The 25184-nt window shown below is 46.3% G+C and overlaps 1 protein-coding gene across 2 annotated transcripts; it reads left to right on the top strand.

The window, feature by feature from the left end:
* Window positions 1-516: 516 nt before the first annotated feature.
* Window positions 517-23162, top strand: ttll4 (tubulin tyrosine ligase-like family, member 4). 2 transcript variants are annotated; one of them, XM_031581762.2, is made up of 19 exons: window positions 517-802; window positions 2202-3721; window positions 4839-4924; window positions 6575-6638; window positions 10647-10765; window positions 11318-11428; window positions 11670-11746; window positions 12229-12423; window positions 13289-13371; window positions 13567-13695; window positions 14375-14497; window positions 15542-15640; window positions 16058-16192; window positions 17106-17246; window positions 17602-17698; window positions 19729-19939; window positions 20419-20489; window positions 21324-21406; window positions 22008-23162. In XM_031581762.2, exons 2-19 carry the CDS (start codon window positions 2289-2291, stop codon window positions 22210-22212), a joined length of 3462 nt encoding a protein of 1153 aa, XP_031437622.1. In that variant the 5' UTR covers window positions 517-802; window positions 2202-2288; the 3' UTR covers window positions 22213-23162. The 2 variants fall into 2 exon arrangements, with proteins under 2 accessions (XP_031437622.1, XP_031437614.1); XM_031581754.2 differs by having other exon boundaries at window positions 517-822.
* The last annotated feature ends 2022 nt before the right edge of the window (window positions 23163-25184 follow it).

The following is a 25184-nucleotide window of genomic DNA, read 5'->3' as shown; positions in this document are numbered from 1 at the left end:
TTTTTCTGTTATTGTGCTATATGCCACCATTGAATAGCTAGTCTAACAAGCTTACTGCTACACGCCACCGCTTTTTGCGTCAAATTCGCTGGTTTTTGACAGTTAAAGGTTTTGCCTTTTGACAGTTGGAGTGTGTGTTTGATGTTTCTTCCTGGTTCTTTTCGAACACATAGGCCTACATGAAGGCACATAGCAATACCCCAGACACAACCATTTTAAAACAATAATATACATATACAATAATCCCATGTGACATTTTTTGTTGTCTCCTCATGACCTACTCACGGTCTGAATTACAAATACTTTGTCACAATGCATATTTAATCTGCCCCGAATGTTAGAGCGGAGCTTGATATCCGAGTCTGTTCCAGATGTGTATTCGATAACCACACAGGGAATTGGGTTAGAGAAAACTTAACCTCCTACTTTGTAGGAGGCATATATTTCCTATGTTTCACACACAATACATGGTGTAAACGTCACGAAAAACGTCCTGGTTCATTATGTAGGCTGTGAATAAACTTAGGCTCGAGTTTGCAATAATTAGGCTATCCACTGTTAAGTTAAATATTTAACGATGGGATAACGATATTTCTCACGGCGAGTTGTGGGACAGTGATCACATGTCTATCAGCAAGGGGGAAGGAGAGCGCGCTTGGAAGGGAGAGGTGCCTTTTGGCTGCGCGGTGTATTGTTGCTAGGGAGCAGCTGGGCTACCAGACAGTGAAAGATCAAGAGGTCTTCGCATGGGTTATTTTATTTAGAGGTTCTGTTTTCGCCAGACAGTTCTCTGATTTGCGAGGTGAGCATCGTGGGGACCAGGTACATTATGACTGCGTGAATTTGAATGCATTTGTTCAGAAATACTTGTCAGTTAACGCTGTCCTACTCATTAAGTTAAGAGAAATTGAAGTTAACGTTAGCCATACAGCTCTGGCAACAGATGTTGACTTGCTTGCAATGAGCATGTGAAATGACTAAGGTTAGCTAGCGAGCTAACTGATCTATCCTAGCTAGCTTTCTGGAGTCCACGCTTTTGCACAAGTTTTGGGCAATGACCAGTAACATTAAAGTTTCACAATTTGCGTTATATCTGCACACCTTTTTATCACGAGATTAGATTGAATTGACACAATCCAGGGGAAATTATCAGCACTGACCGAATTATTAAGTTATCTGAATATACAAGAAACCGGGCAGCGTTAACGTTATAGGCTACCTGACTTTGCTAAGTTACTTGACTAGCTAGCAATTTCAGGTAACGTTAGCTTACTGTTTTACAATACTTTGTCATGCCGGAAAATCGGAATGATATAGCCTGCTAGCCAGATGGCAATGCTGATGGGTCTTACTCTATCGCCTTATCCATCGCATATTATCCATGGACAAGTCATTCAAGTTTTATACATTTCTTTTCGGGGGTAGCTAGCTTCCAAGCTAGCAAATGCTCCAAACCAGTTGCCAGCTAGCTGGCTATCTAATATTAGTTGTACACTCACGCCACATGGATAATAGCAAAGGTAATAGCCGTTCTGCTAGGGACGGACTTAGCTTTCTTCGCCTCTGGTATTTGCTAACATGTCACAGCAGTTCATTATTAGCCAGTGGAGCTAACGCTAGCTATAAGGCTAGGATAACATTGGCCGGTGTTATAAGGGTATTTGGCAGAATGACATGAGGAGTGAAGTAACGTTGTCTCAGGATAGCAGGTAGTTAATACTTAAGCAGCAGAATATGTGCTTGGCAGGTTTGTTTGCCAAGAAAACTACTAATTACTACTACAGATGACACATTGCTAGCTAATGTTACCACGGCCACCCTCGACATGGATAGAAGTTAGCAGCACCCGCGTTTTTGGGGGAATTACAGCTAGCAAGCCATCCATCCAAACGTGGTCCACTGACTGAACAACGCAAGAAAGTTAAAAACGTTGTATTTGTGGCTATCAAATGCTGGATGATCCGTTGCCTTTCATCAGTTTGAGGTTAACCTAAAGTTTGTCATAAGAACAGTACCTAAAGTTCAGACATACCAGTCGATTTATGTTATAGTTACAGTTTCAGCTATACGCATTTTTAGACGTGCAGGTTTTGCATGTTTAATTTATAAGAACGCAGATTATTGTGGCCATTTGAAAAATATGGCTTTGTTTTCTGTGTTCTTGACGTTGTTTTTAATATATACATATATGTATTTCCTAGGTGAAGACGGGTCCCCACCCCCTGCTTCCAAGTTGTCATTTATGTGTGGGCCAACGTTAGTGCCATCCAGGTGTGCCATGGCCATTCATGGCCACCCATGGAGCTGAAGACTTCAGGGGACCACTCCGGCGCAGTCGCAGGCTCTCCCTTCCCCAACCCGGCCTGACCATCCACGCCCTGTCAGCAGTGGTGCATGCTCCCTCTGCCCGTGCCCTACCCGCCTGTGCCCCCCACAAGAAACCCCAGGCCCTGTCTCCCATCCCCGGCCTCTCGCCCCTGAGAGTGGCCCATGACCTGCGCCCCCAGTGTCTCTCAGGGATCCCCCCGAACTGCGTGCTCGCGTCCTCGCCCGGACCCGCCGTCGCACCCCGGCCCCTCTGCACGCGCAGTGCCAGTGCAGGTGCCCGCCGCTGCTCGCCCCGCAGTGCCAGGTATGCGAGCGTCGCACCCTCAGGTGTGTCCAAGGGCCCAGCCTCGTTCCAGTCTAGTGCCTCCTCATCTTCCTCCTCCTCCTCCTCCTCTCTCCTCCTCTCGTCACAGTGCCACGGTCCGTGCCCGCTGGAAGCCCAGCGCTCTCTCTGCCAGCTGGACCCGCTGAGGTTCGGATCGGGCCTGCTAGGCAAGCGGGCCTCCTCCCCGCAGCTGTCCGTCTACCCGACCTGCCCCTCTCCGCCGAAAGCGTCCACATCTCACCGCGGGGTGGTTGTCGTGGAGACCGCCGAAAAGGCCAGCATGCCCACCAACCAGTCATCCCCCTGGAGCAGTGCCAAGCTTAAGGATGCGGCGAGCGTGGTTAACGGGTTGACGACGCAGCGCCCCAGTAGCGCTGCAGTGCCTTCTTCCCGTGCCCGCGCGCTGTCCAACGACCCCCCCAAGAAGCTGCCCTGTTGTTCCCCTCCAAACCGCTGCAGAGGGGGCGACAAGGGGGATGGGCGGACGGAGGCGAAGGGCGCAACCCCGCTAGCCACCGTGCCTTCGGAGGAGAAGAGTGGCGGTGTGCTGCTCAGCCGTGTGCAGAATGGGGCCGAGGGTCCGAGGGCCGCACACATGCCCCTGCGGGCTCAGAAGGTCAACTCGGAGTTCAAGCTAACGGCCGCCGTTCGCAAGCTCGTGAGGACCAGCAGCGCTCACTCCAGCAGGGCACTAAACGGCTACGCCGCCGGGTCAGCCGGCGCCATGGCAACCTCCAGAGTGACCTCCCCCAGGAAGACGCTGGCGAAGGTGGAACTGCCACTCCGCAGCCTTACCCAAAGGGAAGGGGAGCCGGCCTGCGTGGCCGTTCAGCACCCCGGTGGCCCCTGCGCCCCCTCCTCCCCCTGCGCCTCCTCTGCCCACCACTGTGCCATTCCAGGGGAGACGTCTCCAGGGCCGCCTCTCCCTGCACCCTCTGTTTACTCAGTCACCTCTGACCTCTCCGCCATACACCTGACCAGGAAGGGCGGTGCCCAGGGATTCCCCGACGAGAGCGTCCCAATTGGGCAGGATGCTGCAGAGAACCAGTCTGAGCTGGAGCCCAAAGGGTGAGCAGTTGGCCTAACACACACACACAAACACACACACACACACACACACACACACTTCCACACACATACTTCCACACACATTTGCAGTACATATGAACACAAACATTACACTGAGTTCAGGCCATATCATTCTGCCCTGGAATGTACCCGATCGCTGTGTTCTGTTTCCAGCTTGTTACCTCTAATCACAAGCACTTGACCCCGTCAGAGATAAACTGGGGCATGACCGTCACTCTCTTGCACTGCGGTCGCGGTGCAGCTGACGTTATATTGAGCCGTTCCAAGAAAACATCCGCTCAATCAATGTGTCATGTTAAAGGACTGACCACATGTGTCTGCGTGTTTTGAAATGTGACTCTTGGTTTGTTTATGGACAGAGCAAGCATTCCTGTGTGTTTGTGTGAGAGAGCGAAAGACCCTGTGTGTGTGTGTGTGTGTGTGTGTGTGTGTGTGTGTGAGAGAATCTAATAGGCGTGTGTGTGGGAGAGAATATCTAAGAGGCGTGTGTGTGTGAGAATCTAATAGGCGTGTGTGTGAGAGAGAATATCTAAGAGGCGTGTGTGTGTGTGTGTGTGTGTTGTCAGCTGTGTCATGTAACACAGTGGACCTGTAGGTGATAAATCCTAACTAAGCCTCCAAGCGTGGAGCATTTTTACTACGTGGTGGAAACCATTAGCAGCAGGAATGTAATTCAGCCAAGCCCACAGTTGTTTACACAATACACACACACACACACTTTGATCAGACTGTAAACATGACACACACACACACACACACAGACAGACACACACACACAGACACACACACACAGACACACACACACAGACACACACAGACACACACAGTTCAGCCAAGCCCACAGTTGTTTGTTACACCGCTGAAGTCTGGTCTGAAGGGGTCCCGACCTGTCAAGTAGTCAGGATCAGACCCCTAAACGCTTCCATTCATGCTTCCATGTTTTTGTTTTGTTTTCATAGATTTCTTAATGATCTTGACCACACAACAATACACACATACTTTGATCATTCTGTAAACATGACACACACACACACACACACACACACACACAGACAGTTTGACACATACCTGATTTTATGTTTTGTTGTTTTGGTAGTCAGGAGACTGTTGCCATGCTACAAGATGGGGAGGAGGAGGAGCTTCCTGATGAGCTGGAGAACGACTGCAGTGGTGATGACAATGGTAATGATGTTACGCCACATCCACACACCCCACAACCAGTCACTTAGCCCCCAACTTAGGCCTGAAGTCACCCTCCGCAGTAGACCCTCATCAGTACATCAGTACTAGACCCTCATCAGTACATCAGTACTAGACCCTCATCAGTACATCAGTAATAGACCCTCATTAGTACCACAACTTCATTATTAAAACTCTCAACTCTACCACCCAATCATTGATAAGCCCTACACCTTTATTCCCACACCCTTAAGTAATTTACACCTTTACCCCAATAATTACTAAACCCTACAGTACACCGTTACAACTACTACTCCCTCATCAGTAGTACACAAACCTTAACTACAAAAATCATCAGAGTCCTACACCCTCATCAGTAGTACACCAACCTTAAAGTAACACTATGGAGTTTCTGGAGCCGCCAGGTAGGGGGCTACTTTCTGCTGGACTATTCAGTAACTTATTTGCTGTCTTGCTTTGTCTTGTGTTGCACTTGCTTGATGTTTGATTGTGTTAGGAAAGTTGTTGCCAAGCTAGCCAACATAGCTATCACAATAACATTACAAAGAAGCCGACGCAAGAGCACTTATTACTAGCATCAATGTCCAAGCGTGTTATAACAAGCTTGCTAACATCGCCAACGAGATGTCTTGCTAGCGGCTAAACTTAGCGAAACCTGTTGAAATTTGCTTACTTTGTTTATGACAAATTAGCGAGTCAACAACTTTCCTAACACAGTCAAACATCAAGCAAGTGCAACACAAGACAAAGCTTGCAAGCAGAGCTAGCTAACGTTAGCTAACTAACATTAAACTAGCTAAACCGAACTAAATCATTTCTAAAATTATTATTACTAGTTATCATTCACTGTAGGCGATGGTGTGTTGCTTGGCGCCTGGTGACGAAAGGCCATGTATTTCTTTAATTTATCCCTTGATGAAGTCAGCAGAAGAATTTGCCTGTGCTGTAATGACTGGCAACTCGTTGTTCACAAGTCTGACATGCCTTGAAAAAATATCGGGTCTTTTTCTCGTCGTCGTCATCCTCCACCCCAAGCCAATTTAGCTTCCATTTTTCAACGGTCACTGGGTGTGTGAATTTTATCTTTTAGAACCTGAGATGGTGACGGAGACGGTGTTTGCTGATCCTCATTTCTCTTCACACTCGCAGTCACAGGTCTGATTAAGAAGCGCTCCAAATATTTTTTGTTAGAACGTTCGGTTCTTCACACGCACGCAACAATCAGTCAAGGCGAAAATAAAAAACATTTTATGGCAACTGGACCGGGTCATATAGGCTACGATGTTTTTGACTAGTTCATTAAATTATTATTACAGGAAATTATGGGGGCATTTTTTGCCCCTCTCCTAGGGATTTCAGGGGCAAAATTATATTTCTTAGAGGCAGTTTTGCCCTTTGCCCTCGTGTATTTCCGACGCTGATGTAATGGGTGTTTGTGTGATATCACAGCATTATAGATCATGGTAAGATCACAGGATTATCGTGATCTTTAGTGCAGCAATATTTCCATGATCTACAATGCTGTGATATTATTGTGCTATTTAATGTTGCAGTATTGTTGTGTCCTGTTTTATTTTCATGATCTGATTGTGATCTTTAATGCTGTGACCTTGCTGTGACCTTACTGCGTAGATGGGTCTGACTGCTGCTCCATGAACACTGATGGTGCGTTGGACACCCCTGAGGAAGCCCTAAGGTAAATATGGGTTTAGATTATCGTGTCATATCCTGTGGAGGATCGACAGGCTATGCTGTTGTGATCTTGTAGTCTGGTGCAGACAGTCGTGTATGTCTGAGGACAACCGCTGTGAACTAAGGATCAAATGTGTGTGGGGTTGTTTACACATTTAATGACATTTAAAATGTGTAAACAAACCAAAGGGAGGGGCTGAAAGGAGGATTGAAAGTCTTTATTTTGATTAATAAATTTTACATTTTCATTTAGTCATTTAGCAGACGCTTTTATCCAAAGCGACTTACAATGTATACACATTTTACAGTTACACTGATGGCACACTGCACATCAGGAGCAATTAGGGGTTCAGTATCTTGCTCAAGGACACTTCGACAGGGAATCGAACTAGCAACCTTCTGATTACTAACCGACTTCTTTACCTCCTGTACCACTGCCACTGCCACTGCCATAGGTAGGTGTAGCCTTGTTAGCGTTCAGTTTTGTCTCTCCTTGTCTCTTGCGCTCTCGTCATGCTGCTGCCGCAGTCTCGTCTGACCGTGTGAGACTTCACACTCGCCCAGGTCACATATGACTGGTGGCCTTTGAAGTGGAGGAACTAAACGTTCGCGTAAGCAACCTCTTGAGCCAAGTAGCATCCCTCTTTCCTGGGCATCATGTAGCTGTGTCTCATGTCTTCCACTGGACCTGACGAACTTGGTGTGTGTGTTTGTGTGTGTTTGTGTGTGTGTGTGTGTGTGTGTGTGTGTGTGTGTGTGTGTGTGTGTGTGTGTGTGTGTGTGTGTGTGTGTGTGTGTGTGTCTCTGACCTGACGAGCTTGTTGAACACACTTCTGTGCCACATGACTTTATGGCTTTGCAGTCGTCATTTTGAAGTAAATTTCACTGAGGAAGACTTCTATGGCCTATGCCTTCCTCCTGTGCAGTGTTCTCCACTCACGGGGTCCTGTCTGTGGTCACTCCTAGTTTTCCTGTCTTAATCTGGAAACCCTGGAAGTCCTGGTGAACGTTTAGATGCTCGAAATCGCAATTTATTTCCACCTACATTTTATGGCAAATGTTGGATTGCTGTAGCTTAGAACATAGTGGTGTTTGTACTGCATTAGTGCGAAACAGTGGAGTTTAGAATAGTTAATTCAAAGTCCACTCTTAGTCATACAACTATATTGTTAAAGGGTAAAATAAGAGTGATTTGATTGATTGAGTTTGGTGTCTCTCTCTCACACACACACACACACACACACACACATACACTCCTCCTGCTATAACTGGACCATTCCAGTCTCTGACGACACCTGATGCCCTCCTTCACACCTGTCAGCTGATGTTGCCGCGGCAATGGCATTAGCTGAGGAGGGCGTGCTTTGTTGCCGTGGCGTTCTGGCGCCTGCGACGCGTGAATGGCCCGGAACACACAGAGGCCAGTAGAAAGCTCTCCCAATTGTGCCGGCCCCCGATGGAAGCGGAGAGCAGCCGCTACGCCAGCCAGGGCAGTGTGTGGGCGGGGGAGGGGGGGTGGCATGGAGTCCAAAGCCCCATTGTTACCTCCACTCACCCCCGACCCCACCCCCCCTCCAGAACACCTGCTCACACCCCACCCCACCCCAGCCCCCCCCCCTTTTCCCAGCTGATCCATTTATTTTCTATGAAGTTTTCTATTTGTTTGTTTGTTTATTTGTTTGTTTGTACTCAAAGCAAAGAGAGTGAGTGAGTGAGAGGACTGAGTAGAGAGGCAATGTGAGTCACGGTCACTGTCAATACAACTCAGTGGTTTAAAACCAGCTGGCAGACCAGGGGACACCTTTCTACATGACCGTCATGTGAGTTATACCTGTGTGTGTGTGTGTGTGTGTGAGAGTGTGAGAGCAAGGGGGGGTGGGGGGGAAAAATGGCAAGTCTTGAATCTGAATCGTGTGAAATCACTCTGTCAGCTGAATGGAGAAATTCAAGTAGGAGACGGTCTTTTGGCAGGAGGAGTGTGAGCATGTTCGAGTGTGTGTGTGTGTGTGTGTGTGTGTGTGTGTGTGTGAGAGTGTGAACATGTTCGATAGTGTGTGTGTGTGTGTGTGAGTGTGAGCATGTTCGAAAGTGTGTGCTTGTGTGTCAGATGCTGTATTTATAGGATGGAGAGTGTGTGTGTGTGATTGTGTGGTTGTTTGATGCTGTTTCTGTTCGTGTGTGTGTGTGTGTGTGTACACTATAGCGCTTGTGGCTGTCTGTTGTCGGAGTTTTGACACGATCCGACCGGCGTGAGGCTTTAGGAGTAGAGGCTCCCGTTAAGCGCCTCACAGACCTGGTGTTTGGTTGAGGGATCTGTGTGAGGCAGGCCACGGTTGGACCTGGAGCCTTTGAGGGATCTGTGTGAAGTTTCTGCCTGCAGATTTCTACTCCTAATCTAGTCTAATCCGGGGGGCGAAGTAATCCCCCAGTGTTGATTTATATTATATATTGATTGATTATATTATATTGTTGTTTCAGTAAGGTAGTTAGTTAGAATGTGGTGGGGTTAGGGGGGGCTGGGGGGTGTCCTTTACACAGCACTGTACCTCACAGGGAGGATCAACATCACATTTTACACCCTTCAGCACGCATCATCAACAACAATAACAACAACAGACAGAACTGGCACACAACAACGACCGTACAGTGAGAAGTGGCAGTTGAGTGGTGGTGTAATGTCCTGTCCTTCCAGTTTAGCTCTGAGAGGTTGTGTGTGTGTGTGTATCATCTTGGCAGCGGTGAGCTCTAAGAGATTGTGTGTGTGTGTGTGTATCATCATGGCAGCGGTGTTTGTTGCGCGTGTTAGTTTCTATGTACTTTGTGTTTGCTGGTGGCGTTTATTGTCCAGTGTGTGTGAGTCTGTATTTGAAGCTGTGAGCCATTTGACTGGGTTCCTATAGTTTTCTTGACATTGAGATGAAGGTGGTTACACTCACACCACTGGGTGAAGTGGGCCGCCGTGTTCTGATCATCCAGAACGGAAGGGTCATCTGTGGGAAGGGCAAGCACGGCTGTGTGCTCAGTTATTTCAGTGATGGCGGAATGGGGAAGTGTTCGTCCCAGTGCACACCATTACTCCCTCTAGTGGTGTACTCTAGAACTACAGCCTATATTAGGAACCGCTAATACGATTCCCACAATGCAGGTTAATCTTTTGTCATGCACACACACTCTCCCTCTTTCTTTCTTTTTCTTTTCTTTCTTTCTTTTCTTTCATTCTTTCTTTCCTTCTTTTCTTTCTCCTTTCTTTCTTTTTATCTTCCTTTCTCCTTCCTTTATTTTCTTTCTCTCTCCTTTTCTTTCTTTCTTTTTCTTTTCATCTTTCTTTCGCTCTTCCTTCTTTTCTTTATTTCATTCTATCTTTCTTTTTCTTTCTCTTTCTTTCTCTTTCCTTATTTTCTTTCTTTCTTTTCATTTTATCTTTCTTTTCTTTTTTTCTTTCCTTCTTTTCATTATTTTTATTTTTATCTTCCTTTCTCTCTTTCCTTTTCTTTATCGCCTTTTCTTTCTTTCTCTTTTCCCCTCTCTCTTTCTCTCTCTCTCTGCAGCTTGTTTTTGAAGTGTGTTTGTGTGTCAAGATTTTAAATAGTTGATATTCCTTTTCTATCCACCTTTTAGTTAGGTTTATTTTAGTGTTACTTATTTTAGCCACTTGGGGGAGTATTGCACTGGGTGTGGCACGTCACGTGAAATTGGGTATATATATACAGGTGTGATTACTCAATTAGGGAAAGGTGTGAATGGCGGGGAACACGCGGTTCTTACCGTCGCTCTGAAACCCACTTCACCGACAGCATCTTGTTAATAAGCAAACAGCACTGGGTGAAAGGACCAATTTTATGTACAAATTTATACCTTTATAATAAACGGGAACACCACCCAAAGAGAGTTTATGCCTGGACCAAGGATTATTTGCTACGCGTTGGGAACACTTTGCCGTCCACACTGAGGCTTATAGGATGGCCTCCACACTGATACTTTAAACAGTTTTGTGTGTGTGTGTGTGTTTCAGTGTGGAAGAGCCGATGTCCACAGAGGTGGAGGATGAACGGGTGGAGCGGCCAGCCCTGGTCACTAGCCTGTTCCCTCTCTTGCCCCCAACACTCTACTTCAGCAAAGCCAACGAGAAAGGTACACGCGCACACACACACACACACACACACACACACACACACGCGCACGCACGCACGCGCGCACATGCTTATTATTTTACCCTACTGAGCACAGGTCATTTTATTACAATATTAGTCATCACAACAACGTCTGTATGTTGCATGTGTGTTGATTTGTGTTTTCTCATTTCTGTGCTGTGTGTTTATGTTGTTTAACATGTCTCTGTCTTGCAGTGTGTACATCTTACTCTTGCAACTTACTCTATGTGTGTGTGTCTGTGTGTGTGTGCTGGTATTTCTGTCTTTCAGTAATACATCTAACTCATATCTTCATCCGTGTGTGAGTTGTGTCTGTTGTCTGTGTGTTTGCAGTTTATGTGTTTGTTACTGGTGTTTGTCTTGCAATGTGTGTATGTAACTCCTTTTTAAGTGTGTGTGAGTTTAACTGGTGCCTCTGTCTTGTACGGTGTGTTTTATAACTAATGTTTGTGTGTGTGTTTGTATAACTAGTGTTTGGTGTGTGTGTGTTTGTATAACTAATGTTTTTGTGTGTGTGTGTGTGTGTCTGCAGTGGAGCTGTTGCCGCTGGAGCAGAGGAAGCTGCTGAAATGGAGGATGAGCTCTGTCACACCCAACGTGGTCAAGCACACCATCGCCAGGTCTCACTTCAAAGTCACCAAGAGTGAGTGTCTCTCACACACACACCATCACCAAGTCTCGCTTTAAAGTCACCAACAGTGAGTTTCTCACACACACGCCATCACCAGGTCATGAGTGTCAAGAGTGAGTTTTTTTTTTTTATCTCTCTCTCACACACACACACACACACACACAGTGTAGCCAGGTCTCACTTTAAAGTCACCAAGTAATTAAAACGTCTGTGTGTGTGTGTGTGTGTGTGTGTGTGTGTGTGTGTGTTTTAGAGAGCCATGACTGGCTGGGCTGCTGGGGTCATCACATGAAGTCTCCTGGTTTCAAGGCCATCAGAGAGTACCAGAAGGTAGGTCAGCTGTTCCCAGAAGAGGGACGAGACTGTGTGTGTGTGTGTGTGTGTGTGCGTGTGTGTGTCGCCTGACAGTCTGTGTGTGTGTGTGTGTCTCCTGACAGTCTGTGTGTGTGTGTGTGTGACTTTCTCGTGTCTATCATACAGGAAGATGGCTCAGAGATGTGTTCATTTTTTTAATTTAATTTTTTTATTTATTTTAATTTTTTCAGGATACTTGTCTGTGTATAGAGTGGGCCTTGATCATTCAATTCTGATTGGCCATCTTAAAACTGTTCACTGGAGGCCTTGTTCATGTAGCTAAGCAAATAGTTTGAGTTTGTGGAGTCTTAAGCAGAAGTACCTCAAGATTCCCCTTGCTTTCTCTTTCAACCTCTCTCTCACACATGCACTTAACTCTCTCAACCTTCTCTTCCTCCTACTCCCCACTTTTTCCCCCTCTACTTTCTTTCATCTCTCTCTCTCTCTCTCTCTCTCAGTTGAATCACTTCCCAGGCTCCTTTCAGATCGGACGGAAGGACCGTCTGTGGCGGAACCTGTCCAAGATGCAGACGCGCTTCGGCAAGCGGGAGTTCAACTTTTTCCCACGATCCTTTGTGCTTCCGCTGGACATCAAACTGCTGCGCAAGGCCTGGGAGGACGGTGGCGGACGCCAGAAATGGATCATCAAACCGGTACAGCCTAGAACACCACAGCAGAACCGATCGATAATCAATACTGCATATTGATACTGCTCAGCATTACGGAGCTGAGCACGTTAAAGGTTCACTTATTGAGTCTGCTGTGAGTTTGTTGATGTTTGTGCTCAATAGCTAATGAAATGACACCTCTTGTTTCCGTGCTTCGGAAGCAACGTGCTGATTGAAGTTGTTCATTGGTCTGTCCCAGCCTCTTTGCTTTATTTTTTATTTATTTTTTTAGTTTTAGTTTTTTTAGTTTATTTAGTTTTGAGCACCCACATAGAATGGACATTTAGACCAACGTGAGGAGCAATTCGCTGAATTTGACAGAAGGTTTTTGAATTGAACTGAATTAGAATCACGGACTACTAAAGCACAGCTAACTAATGATCATTGTTTTAAACAGTTCCAGCTAATGCAGTTACAATCTGTCTGAAACGCCTTGTTGGATTCCCAGGCCTTTCCCTTCGTTGCAAATTGATGCAATCTTGTAGCACAATGCTTATTGCCCACCTAGCTGACCAATCGGAGCACACTGGGCTCATCGGGAAGGGGAGCTTAAAGACACAGGAGCTCTAACAGAGTATTTCAGACAGAGGGTGAAAAGAGATGGACAGTATGAGATAATTATGTGGGTCTTTTAAACATTAAAGCTTGTAAATCGTTTCTAGTAGACCTCAAAAATAGAATTATAAACATCTGAAAGGACCATAGATGAACTACTACTGTGTAAAATAAGGTTATGGTTCTTAAACTTTCGCAGAACACAGTATCTAGTTATTTAGGGCTATGGTTGATGAATGTGTAGTTAATGTGTTATGGTGTTTGTTTGTTTGTTTGTTTGTTTGCTTGTGTCCAGCCTGCATCTGCCAGAGGAATCGGGATCCAGGTGATTCATAAGTGGAGTCAGATGCCCCGCAAGCGCCCTCTGCTGGTACAGAAGTGAGTGTGCATCCAATCACATGATCACTCGTCCAATCACATGATCACTCATCCAATCACATAATCACTCGGTCTCGGACCAGATCTGTAGGATGGGGAAATGTCAGGTCGACATGAAAATAACTTGTAATGGCATAGATCCACTTCCTGTCTGTGTGGCCCACACTAACTAACTGTCGTGTTCCTGATTCTCAGGTACATCCATAAGCCTTACCTGATCAGCGGGAATAAGTTTGACCTGCGCATCTACGTGTACGTGACCTCCTACGACCCGCTCCGAGTCTACATCTTCAACGACGGCCTTGTGCGCTTCGCCAGCTGCAAGTAAGTCCTCACACCAGCTGACACCACACACACACACACACACACACACACACACACACACACACACACACCACACACACTGTGGGAATGAACAGCACCACTTACAAGACCTCCAGCTCAACTGGTAGATGGAGGTGCCAATAAGACCATGTGGTTACACTGATGGTTATACTGATGTAACCGGATACATGCATTGTAGAACCAGTCCCTTTGAAATAAATGTCCCCCCCCCCCCCCCACACACACACACACACACAGACAAAGCACCTTGAGACAACTACCTTTGCCACTATAGAAATGAAAATTGAATTTAATTGAATTTGCACTTGTCTTCCACATTTGTGGAATGTCTGTAATAAGCAGCTACTGGAGCCCTGGACTCAAGTGAACACAGCTGTGCTAAAGTGTTGTCCACAAATAACTGTGCATCTCAGTATGAGAGAGAGAGAGAGAGAGAGTGAGTGTCATCATCTGAAGAATAGTGAGGGGCAAAAGTCCAGTCCAGTTTAGAACAACATACTTTGCTGGATGCATTACATCCTTCAATTCTCTGACAGACTGCTGTTTGTCTATTTCTTAGTAGTGCTGCACAATCATGAATCATGCCCCTCATTTTAAATGCTTCTCACTCGTGTGTGTGTGTGTGTGTGTGTGTGTGTGTGTGTGTTTGTGTGTGCAGATACTCCTCCTCCATGAAGAGCCTGGGCAACAAGTTCATGCACCTCACCAACTACAGTGTCAACAAGAAGAACTCTGAGTACCAGAGCAACAGTGACGACAAGGCCTGCCAGGGTCACAAGTGGTGAGGGAGATGAGACACACACACACACACACACACACACACTCCCATATAGACACGTGCATGATCACACACACAGATGAACAACCAACACAACACCCAGAACACATATCAGTAAAATACATCTCATCTGTCAGGGCCATGACTGCAGAGGGAGCACACACACACACACACACACACACACGTGCATCCTGCATCATGTAAGTAATAGGATTCCACATCAACAGGCATCACAACCGCTCAGTAACCGGGATGCCTGGACAGAACTAGCTGACAGTTTGGCTCATGTTGATGTTCTAGTTTGTTGATGTTGATGATATTGATGGTGGCGGTGTTGCCATGATGAGATAAGAATGTATGTGTTTGCCAGTGGTATTATTGATGGTGGCGGTGGAGTTCTTAAAGGTGGTGCTGTTGTTGATGTAGGGCTCTGTGGCATGCTCACACACACACACACGCACACACACACGCACACACACACAAGCACACACACAAGCACACAAGCACACAAGCACACAAGCACACAAGCACACACACACACAAGCACACACACACACACACACACACACACACACACACACACACACACAAGCACATCCTTAACGGTGGTGCTGTTGTTGATGTAGGGCTCTGAAGGCTCTGTGACATGCACACACACAAGCACACACACACACAAGCGCACACACACACGCACACACACACACACACACACACACACAAGCACACACAAGCACATCCTTAACGGTGGTGTTGTTGTTGATGTAGGGCTCTGAAGGCTCTGTGGCATACACACACACACACACACACACACAAGCACACAAGCACACACACAAGCACATCCTTAACGGTGGTGTTGTTGTTGATGTAGGGCTCTGAAGGCTCTGTGTCATGCTCACACACAAACACACACACGCACACACACACACACGCACACAGACACACAAGCACACACACACACACACACACAAGCACACACAAGCACACACACACACACAAGCACACACACACACAAGCACATCCTTAACGGTGGTGTTGTTGTTGATGTAGGGCTCTGAAGGCTCTCTGGCAGTACCTGGGCGCCAAGGGAGTCAACACCACACTCATCTGGGAGAAGATCAAAGACATCGTCATCAAAACCATCATTGCGTAAGACACACACACTCACACACACACACTTCCTCTCCCTTCTTGCATATTGGGTGTATATGTCAACATGCTCACCGTGCATGCACACATGCATACATATTTCTACGTACATACACGTGTATAAACACATTCTGTAATATGCACTCTTTATCATTGTCATTGTAAAGTAAATGGATCAGTTCACCTGTGGTGCAGGCTTTCTTTGTGTTCCTAGAGAGTGCTATGTCTTTTTCTATTTATTTATTTATTTATTTTAACTCTAGTGAAAATGACCTTGATCTTTTGACCTCAGTATTTCCTGTGTGCGTGTGCAGGTCAGAATCGTACGTGAACACTCTGGTGAAGATGCACCTGCGATCACCCTCAGTATTTACTCTGTGTGTGTGTGTGTGTGTGTGTGTGTGTGTGTGTGCGCAGGTCAGAGCCGTACGTAAACACTCTGGTGAATATGCACGTGCGATCGCCCTACAGCTGCCATGAGCTGTTCGGCTTTGACATCATGCTGGACGAGAAACTCAAGCCTTGGGTTCTGGAGGTCAACATCTCGCCAAGGTACGTGTGCAAACACACATAGCTATATTCATAGTACATATACATACATACATACACACACATGTGTAGACACACATATGCTCAGACATACAGATCGTTTTCATACGACACACACACAATGGCCTACTGGGTATATGTATTTATAGATACTAATGTTTACTAAAGATAGGAGATGGGTGTTGTTGTTTAAGTATGTTCATAGCGCAAGCAAGGTGTATTAATGTGTATACTAGTGTCTAATGGTAGGAGATAGATGTTTTTGCTATGTAAGTATGTTTATAGCGCAGGGTGTATTAATGTGTATACTAGTGTCTAAAGGTAGGAGATAGATGTTTTTGCTATGTGAGTATGTTTATAGCGCATAGGTGTATTGATGTGTATACTAGTGTCTAAAGGTAGGAGATAGCAAAAACATCTATGTAAGTATGTTCATAGCGCAGGGTGTATTAATGTGTATACTAGTGTCTAAAGATAGGAGATGGGTGTTGTTGTTTAAGTATGTTCATAGCGCAGGGTGTATTAATGTGCACACAGTACATACAGACGGTGTACAGCATCCCCACCTACACACATGGTGTGTATGAGGTTTAACACCCAGGACACACAGGTGATGTTGAGCATAATACACATAGGACTAACACACACAGATCATTAAAGGACTCAAGATGCAAAGATGCCATGGTCCAGGCAACATTAGCTACTGGATATTTGGCTATTTATGTTAAATAAAGACATGGGGTTGAGATGTGGATTAATGTGTGTGTGTTTGTGCGCGTGTGTGGATTAATGTGTGTGTATGTTAATATATGTGTGCGTGGATTAATGTGTGTGCGTGTGTGTGCTCAAATTAATATGTGTGTGTGTGTGTGTGTGTGTGTGTGTGTGTGTGTGTGTGTGTGTGTACGCCTTGCAGCCTCCACTCCAACACGGCTCTGGATGTGGCCATTAAGGGCCAGATGATCCGTGACGTGCTGAACCTGGCCGGGTTCGTGCTGCCGCAGAAGGACGAGCTGCTCACCCCGGCCAGCAGCAGCTCCAGCAGCTCCCTCAGCAGGTCAGTGCGTCTGCGTCTGCACTAGCCAGGCGGCCCGTACATACTGGAACATGCCCAGATCTCAGCATGCCTCAGTCAGAAAGCCTGAACATGCAGTGTGTAGTGCAGTGCGTGTGTGTGTGCGTCTTTGTTCTGGTATTGGTGTTTGAGTGTGTGGGTGTGTGTGTGTTGGGTGTGCGCATCTCAGCGTGCGTGCATTCAGTTGTAGTATTGGTTTTGTGTGTGTGTGTGTGTGTGTGTGTGTGTGTGTGTGTGTGTGTGTGTGTGTGTGTGTGTGTGTGTGTGTGTGTGTGTGTGTGTGTGTGTGTGTTGATGGTGCTCACGTGTCTATCTGGTTTCTGCTGTGTGTTTGTAGTCTCTGTGGAGGAGGCCGGGAACGCTGCAAGCCAGAGCTGTCCACTGACGAGAAAGTCAAGAGGGCCTTCTATATGAGTCAGCGCTTCGCCGACCAGGTACACACACACACACACACACACACACACACACACACACACACGAACACAAACAGAAAAATCTTTTTCTTAATAAAAAAAAATCGAAACACAATTATTACACGCACACTCACACACGTATGCGCACACTCACACACGTATGCACGCACACACACACACACACACGTATGCACACACACACACACACACATTGCAGAGTTTATTTTGCATACTTAGTGTCCGCTGTAGTCAGGTTGTTTTTCTTGAAAGGAAAACCTCAGCGTAAGCTGAAGAACAGAGAGATGCTTATCACAGGCTAGCAGCTTCATTCTGTGCTATCAACTAACATATCAACTGCAGCTAGGCGCCACTCCTAGAAGTATGTACACACTGAAACTCACGGAAGATTGATTCTCAGAAGATAGATACTCAGAAGTTTTGTGCAGTTTGCAGAAGATTGCTTCTGGATTAAATTCAGTTCAAAAAGACGCCTTCAGAAAGGCATTGGAAACTTCAAGGGATGTGTCTGTTTTGTCACACTCACACGGTATAGGTTCCTTACATTTGGTCTGTGCAGTTTTGTAAACCATTTATGTGCACGTTGTTTTTGTTTCTCCTTGATGTCATGTTGTTCAAACCTTGTCAACCCATTTTTTCTCTCTGTTCTCAACACTTGCGTTCTTCAGCAAAAGTGTGTCCTGTCTGCGTAAGTCTCCAGGTGGCCTTTTTTGTCCTGACAGCAGAGAAAATATTCCTCCCTCTCACTCTATCATGTTTGTCTCTCTCTCTCTCTCTCTCTCTCTCTCTCTCTCTCTCTCTCTCTCTCTCTCTCTCTCTCTCTCTCTCTCTCTCTCTCATGTTTCTCTCTCTCTCTTTCTCTCTCTCTCTGTTGTTTATGTTATGAATGTGCGTCTCTGCTGCTGCTGATGCCTGAGACACACAGACACACAGACACACAGACACACAGACACACAGACACACAGACACACAGACACACAGACACACAGACACACAGACACACAGACACACAGACACACAGACACACAGACACACAGACACACACAGACACACACAGACACACACAGACAGACACACACACAGACAGACACACACACAGACAGACACACACACAGACAGACAGACACACACACAGAGACAGACAGAAACACACACAGAGACAGACACACACACAGAGACAGACAGACAGACATTGATGACTGTACTATCCTCTTCACTAGTCGAGGCCCTTGGTGACCTGTCCAGCCCTGGTCACTGAGAAGAGCACATGGGGCCCCGTGGTGAAGAGCCTGCGGAGCCCCGTGCGTCACGTGATCGTGGCTCAGGACTGGATTTGTAGATGTGTGCTTCTAGAGTAGAGCTGAACGATTTGGGAAAATAATCTAATTGCGATTTTTTACCAAAATATTGCGATTGCGATTTAATATGCGATTTTTTTTTTTAATCCTCTTTTTTTCCCAACAAAACGTAATGAATGATTTAAATATGACCACCACAATATTAGATACATTTAGTGTAAAATATTCTTTCCCACATTTTACATTTTTATTTAACTGCTCATTACAGAAACAAGAACAACAAATCGGTGGCTTTGCCACTGTGCATTTAAGTAATTTAAAAAAAGTAATTTTAAGTATAAACACTAGGCATGCACTTTTTAAACACTGTGTGCAAAATGTATAAAATGAATTTTTTATTTTATTTTTTATTTTTTAGACCACGTTTTTTAATCGCGAACATTGCGGTTAGAAAATCGCGTTCTATCATATCGCGATTAAATCGCAAATGCAATTAATCGTTCAGCCCTATTCTAGAGGTGTCCTCTCGTAGAGACACAGAGCTCTTTGTTTTGTCTCCGCAGAGGCTTCTAGTTCCAGAGGTTTTCTTGCTAGAAGCGTATTGCCTGATGGCGTAGAAGCAGCTTTCAGTGTAGAGGAACCCTTTCAGTAAAGGATGTGTGTTGTTGGAAATGTGGCATCTAAAAGCTAAAGATTGAATAAACTAATTGTGTGTGTGTGTGTGTGTGTCTGCAGGACTTCCTCTCGTCGGTGCTGGACGTGCTGACCCCCGGTGACGTGCGAGTGCTGGCGGGGTCGGAGGATGAGCTGACACGGCAGGGCGAGTTCCAGCGCATCTTCCCCTCCCCCACCTCCGCACGCTACCTGCGCTTCTTCGAGAACCCCCGCTACCTCAACATCCTGCTCAGCCAGTGGGAGCAGAAGATCTGGCAGAACAGGAGCAAAGGTGTGTGTGTGTGTGTGTGTGTGTTTGTGTCTGTCTGCCTGTGTGTGTCTGTCTGCCTGTGTTTGCGTGTGTGTGTCTGCCTGCGTGTGTGTGTGTGTTTGTGTCTGTCTGCCTGTGTGTGTCTGTCTGCCTGTGTTTGCGTGTCTGTCTGCCTGTGTGTGTGTCTCTCTGCCTGTCTTTCTGCCTGTGTGTGTCTGTCTGCCTGTGTGTGTGTGTGTGTGTGTGTGTCTGTCTGTCTGCCTGCCTGCCTGCCTGTCTGTCTGTCTGCCTGCCTGTGTTTGTGTGTGTGTCTGTCTGTGGGTGTGTGTGTCCACATACTGCCTAAGCCTAGTGTTTATGTTTAACCACCAAGGGTAGTTTGTGTACATGTCATCTTTGAGGCAGAATTTTTTGTTGTTGTGTGTGTGTGTGTGTATGTTTTCCCACATACTGCCTAAGCCTAATGTTTGTGTATTGTGTGTGTGTTTGGGGATGTCCAGGTATTGGCCTGCTGTGGAATCTCTGTCAGAAGGGAGTTCACCTGGGCAACCTGTCTGACACAGTCCATCATGTGAGTACTGCATCAATGCACAAACACACACACACACACACACACAAGCCTGTAAGGTGGTATGCCGGACACTGGAGAATATTTGAACCACACTTCACACACACACACACACACACACACACACACACACACATATCTGTAATTTGGTATACTGGACACTGGAGGATATCTAAAACCACACCTCACACAAACAAACACACACACACACACACCTGTAATGTGGAATACCAGACACTAGAGGATATTTAAAACCACACCTCTCACACACACACACACCTCTCTCACACACACACACACACACACACACACACACACACATATCTGTAATGTGGAATACCGGACACTGGAGGATATTTAAAACCACACCTCACACACTCTCACACACACACACACACACACACACACACACATATCTGTAATGCGGAATACCGGACACTGGAGGATATCTGAACCACACCTCACACAAACACACATACCCACACACACACCCCCCCCCCACACACACACACACACACACACATATCTGTAATGCGGAATACCGGACACTGGAGGATATCTGAACCACACCTCACTCACACACATACTTTCACACCCTGTTTTCGTGGCTCTAGCTTTCAGCACCTCTCTTTTCAAAGATGACCATTCCTCTCCTCCTGAAAAGAACTAGAGGTGTGAAATGTTGGTCACACACACACCACACACACACACACACACACCTCACACACACACACACACTGAAATGTTGGTCGGGGTTTTACGTGAATCCATGTGCAGAGTGACGTGCTAATGTGACCTGTCCTGTTTGAACCTGTTTGTGTTTGTGTCTACATCCAGTGGTCTTCAAAGTCCTACACTGGGCACGTGCGGACTGACTTTAACAGTAACCCTACCACCAAGACAGAGCTGACCAGGTCTAGGTATGTAACAATACAACACACACACACACACACACACACACACACACACACACACACACACACACACAGACACACAGACACACACACACACACACACACACACACACACACACACACAGAGATCTAGTCCTGCATGCCAAGTAAAGGGATCTGGAGCAGAGAGCAGAGTGTTTCATATCACTCCGCCGAATGTCCGTTATTATTACCATGATCACCATACTAGTCTGACTCCCCACCTTCCACCTGCTCCATGCTATGTGTAAAAAGTGTAAACGTTTTACCCAGGCGCAACACAGACGAGGGTTACGTCTGAACGGTGCACTAGTCATAACTGTAAGCTGGTCGTAGTTTAGTCAGGCGTGAATTTACACCCAGTTACACACCCAGCCGGGGCTCTCCGCTCCTGTAGCTTCCTTCCCCCTTTATTTTTACGTGTGGCACGTGCCACACACACCAAACACAAAAACACACACACACACACACACACACACGCGCGCACCATTTGTGCACCTAGGCCTTATGTTATGTAGGCCTCAAGCCCACCTCCTGACGTTATCTCTCCCCCCTCCCCCCCCTCCCCCCTCTCTCTCTCCCTTTTTAGCGTGCTGGTGACCCTGAGCGTGCCTTCCCTAGTGGGCGGGGACGAGGAGGCCTTGGACCGGGAGGTCCAGTCGGTCACCTCCAGCCTGCCTGACATCAGCGTGCTGGGCTCGGCCAGCGCCAGCCCCACCCCCTCCCTGAGTCCCACCCCCAGCCCCAGCCCCAGCCTGCCCAGCGACTGCCCCCCCTCTGCAGACTACATGTGAGGTGGGCCAGGGGGAGAGGACAGCGGCAGGGGTGAGGGCAGGCAACGACTGCAGTGTCAAACAGCCGACCACCAGAGGGCGAGCTAAAGCCTTAACTCCTAACGAGTGCCACTGTTGCTTTTTCAATGATTCAGGGGATTCCCAGTAACGATACGTCGACGGACAAACAAATACATACACACTCTCAGGGTTCTGTTATGGGGTGGGTATGGAGAGTGTGCCTGGGTGTGTGTGTGTGGGGGGGGGGGGGGGCTTGCTGCAGTGAAGGTAAAGCACACTTACTCTCTCTCCTCCTCTCATGAGGTGGGGTTTAGTCATGAGAGAGCAGGGGTCAGGGGTCGGCAGAGAATCACAGGTTTACAGCCTTAATGGAATTACTGGCCAAATCTTAACAGTCTTGTTAAACGCCTTTTCTATTACACCGTACTGAAAAGACACAATAGGTATTACAGAAGGCTTTGCCACTAGCTTTTTAGAGATGAGAGTTAAATATGGCGTGTGTGTGTGTGTGAGTGTGTGTGTTTGAACACTAGGGGAGAGAGAATAATGTCTCTGGACCAGGCATACACACAGATATGCAAAGCCTCTCATTGGTGGAGGTCAGAGCACACCCCCACCAACTGCCATGTCTCTTTACAGTAGCATGAGCCAATCATCTTCCTCTCTGTGGTTTGTTTACATTGGAGCTCCGCCCACACAGGGTTCTGGATCTCTGGCCATTTGGGCATCTCCTTAAAAAACGCAAAATATTTATATTTTGTCATTTTATTCCTGTTTGTTGGGAAAGGGAAATGATTAATTTAGATTGAACAAGTAATAATAAAAAAATGTAAGAATTGCAGTATGGCTTTTTATCATTTTTATCTTGCTGGAATTGCAGTCTTCTGATGGAACTAGATAATTGCTGCTGCATTGTAGAGTTTTCACATTAAAATTGGTTTCAAAATAGACACTTGCCTCTTCTCTTCTTTTGTGTGTGTGTGTGTGTGTGTGTGTGTGTGTGGGGGGGGGGGGGGGGGGGGACATGGGGGTGCGGTGTGATCATCTTAGCCCCATATCAGTTGAAAGCCAGTAATCAGTGAGGCATGTCTTGGTTTCCTTTGAATGTGTCACCAGTTGTGTGTGTGTGTGTTTGCAATCCTGCTGGTGACTGGACAGGTTTGACCATGACTACATGGTAATTCTAAAATAGAATAGATAGTTTCAAGAAAAAAGGGGTCAGATCACACCCAACTCATTTCAACGTGCTGACAACCGTACATAGATTCAAACTATGTAAATCTTCAGGATTAACGTGTTCCATTTACCTGCGCTGATGTGACCAAGGAACTGTAATGGTGAATCTTATATTTGGTGGCCAACATGTAAACAAAAAGATCGATCCATCGTTTCTGGAGATTGATTTTCTCATGAGAAAAAAACGTACTAAAAGTTGGACTAACAACAGACAGAGCAGGATAACTTGTTAATTTGACGATTCTCATTGACATTTTGAGGGGGGGCAGTACATCTAAATCTTCTAAAGTTATAGGCAGTATTAATACACTAATGGCTGGTCAATGCTGGGATTAGCATACTTATTTTATAGTCCCTCAAGGATTTCCTGATTATTCTTATTTATTTATTTTTGCGATCAAAATGACATGTTGTGTTGGTTTTTTTAAATAGTATTTTAATATTTATTGATTTAATAATTTTGTTTAAAGACAACTGAACAGAGAATATGATCATTTATTTAGAATTAATTGTAATATTTATTTTATTTCTTATAGATTTATAGATCCAGCTATGTCACGAACATCAAGCGAAAGTTTAATAACTAATCCACCGCGGTAGTCGGTCCACTAAACCAGTGAGACATTAGGCAGTGGCAGTGACGGACTGTGGTTAACCTTGGAGAAGGGGAAAAAAGTTGCAATTTAACATCAAGGCGCATTTTCTGCAATGTATGCAGTAAAGAAGAAAATATACAGAATTTTGAAAAACTGGAGGGGGTGAGTGTTTGTGCCATCTGACCAAACAGTGTCACCCTGGACTGAATCCAGCCCTCATCTGGCACCGATGCAAGCCAAACCCATTCCATTTCCAGCTGCTCTCTGGTAAACTGGCCTTCGCCTCGCTGACTGACCACAGCCGGTGACCCAAATAGCACCAGATTCCGTGCTGAACCTGTCTCAAACTTGTGTCGGATCTGGGGGTGTGTTTCCCTAAAGCGTTGTTTCACGACTACAATCGTCCTTCCTTCAGTTCCCAGGCTGGTTGCTCAGCAACGCTTTTGGGAGACACAGTCCAGAGCTGGATCTGCGTCGGAACCTGCCTGCCTGCCTGCCAAGTAAGTCTTGGTCTTGAGTGCGTGCCAGTGCAGATAGGACCCCTATTCGGTCCTACTCTGAGAGACTGAGCCTCGATCTGAGTGCAACAAGGCCAGCTCTGACCTAGAGCCACGCGGCTCTCTGGAAAGAGTATCGGAGCGAGCATCGGGACTGACCCATCCCCGGCGGTCGGACCCAAACTCTGCCCTTATCTGCCGAGCGAGGGCTGGCGTGAATAGACAAGGGAGCGAGCTGCAGAGCTGCATATAACCGTCAGGTCACAGGGTATAAATAGCCACGTATGAAACTGCACATTGAAATTCTAACACCCCTGAGTCCTGCAGCTAAAACTTGTCCCAAAGAGGGGGTGACTCCAATGTTTATGAACACAGTCAGCAGTTACATGGTTAAATCATTAGGCAATTGCATGTAATATGTTACTAGATTTGCATTGGTGCATATGTATGTGTGCATATGGGGGGGGGGGGGGGGGGGGTGTCAGCTATAAGAGGTAGTTTAGTTTAGAACGTTTCTTGGCAAACAGAACTGTGCATCTGCTAGGCAAGCAAAGCTTTTCTATATGTCTAGTCTTTCTCAAAAGAAACCATGACAATGTGTATAGTGTACATGCATACCTTTTACAAATGTATTGAAAATAAA

This window comes from Clupea harengus, chromosome 2 (genome assembly GCF_900700415.2).
Source record: "Clupea harengus chromosome 2, Ch_v2.0.2, whole genome shotgun sequence".
NCBI classification, from domain to species: Eukaryota; Metazoa; Chordata; class Actinopteri; order Clupeiformes; family Clupeidae; genus Clupea; species Clupea harengus.
The sequence above is the reverse complement of the archived record's forward strand: the minus strand, read 5'-3'. Positions and strand labels throughout refer to the sequence as shown.

Excerpts from the sequence above, each read along its gene's own strand:
- ttll4 (XM_031581762.2), top strand. The coding sequence starts at position 2,289 with ATGGCCACCCATGGAGCTGAAGACTTCAGGGGACCACTCCGGCGCAGT. Across the intron at positions 14,498-15,541 it reads GCCTGCCAGGGTCACAAGTG|GGCTCTGAAGGCTCTCTGGC; the intron begins GTGAGGGAGATG and ends TTGTTGATGTAG. Across the intron at positions 17,699-19,728 it reads GTCAGCGCTTCGCCGACCAG|GACTTCCTCTCGTCGGTGCT; the intron begins GTACACACACAC and ends GTGTGTCTGCAG.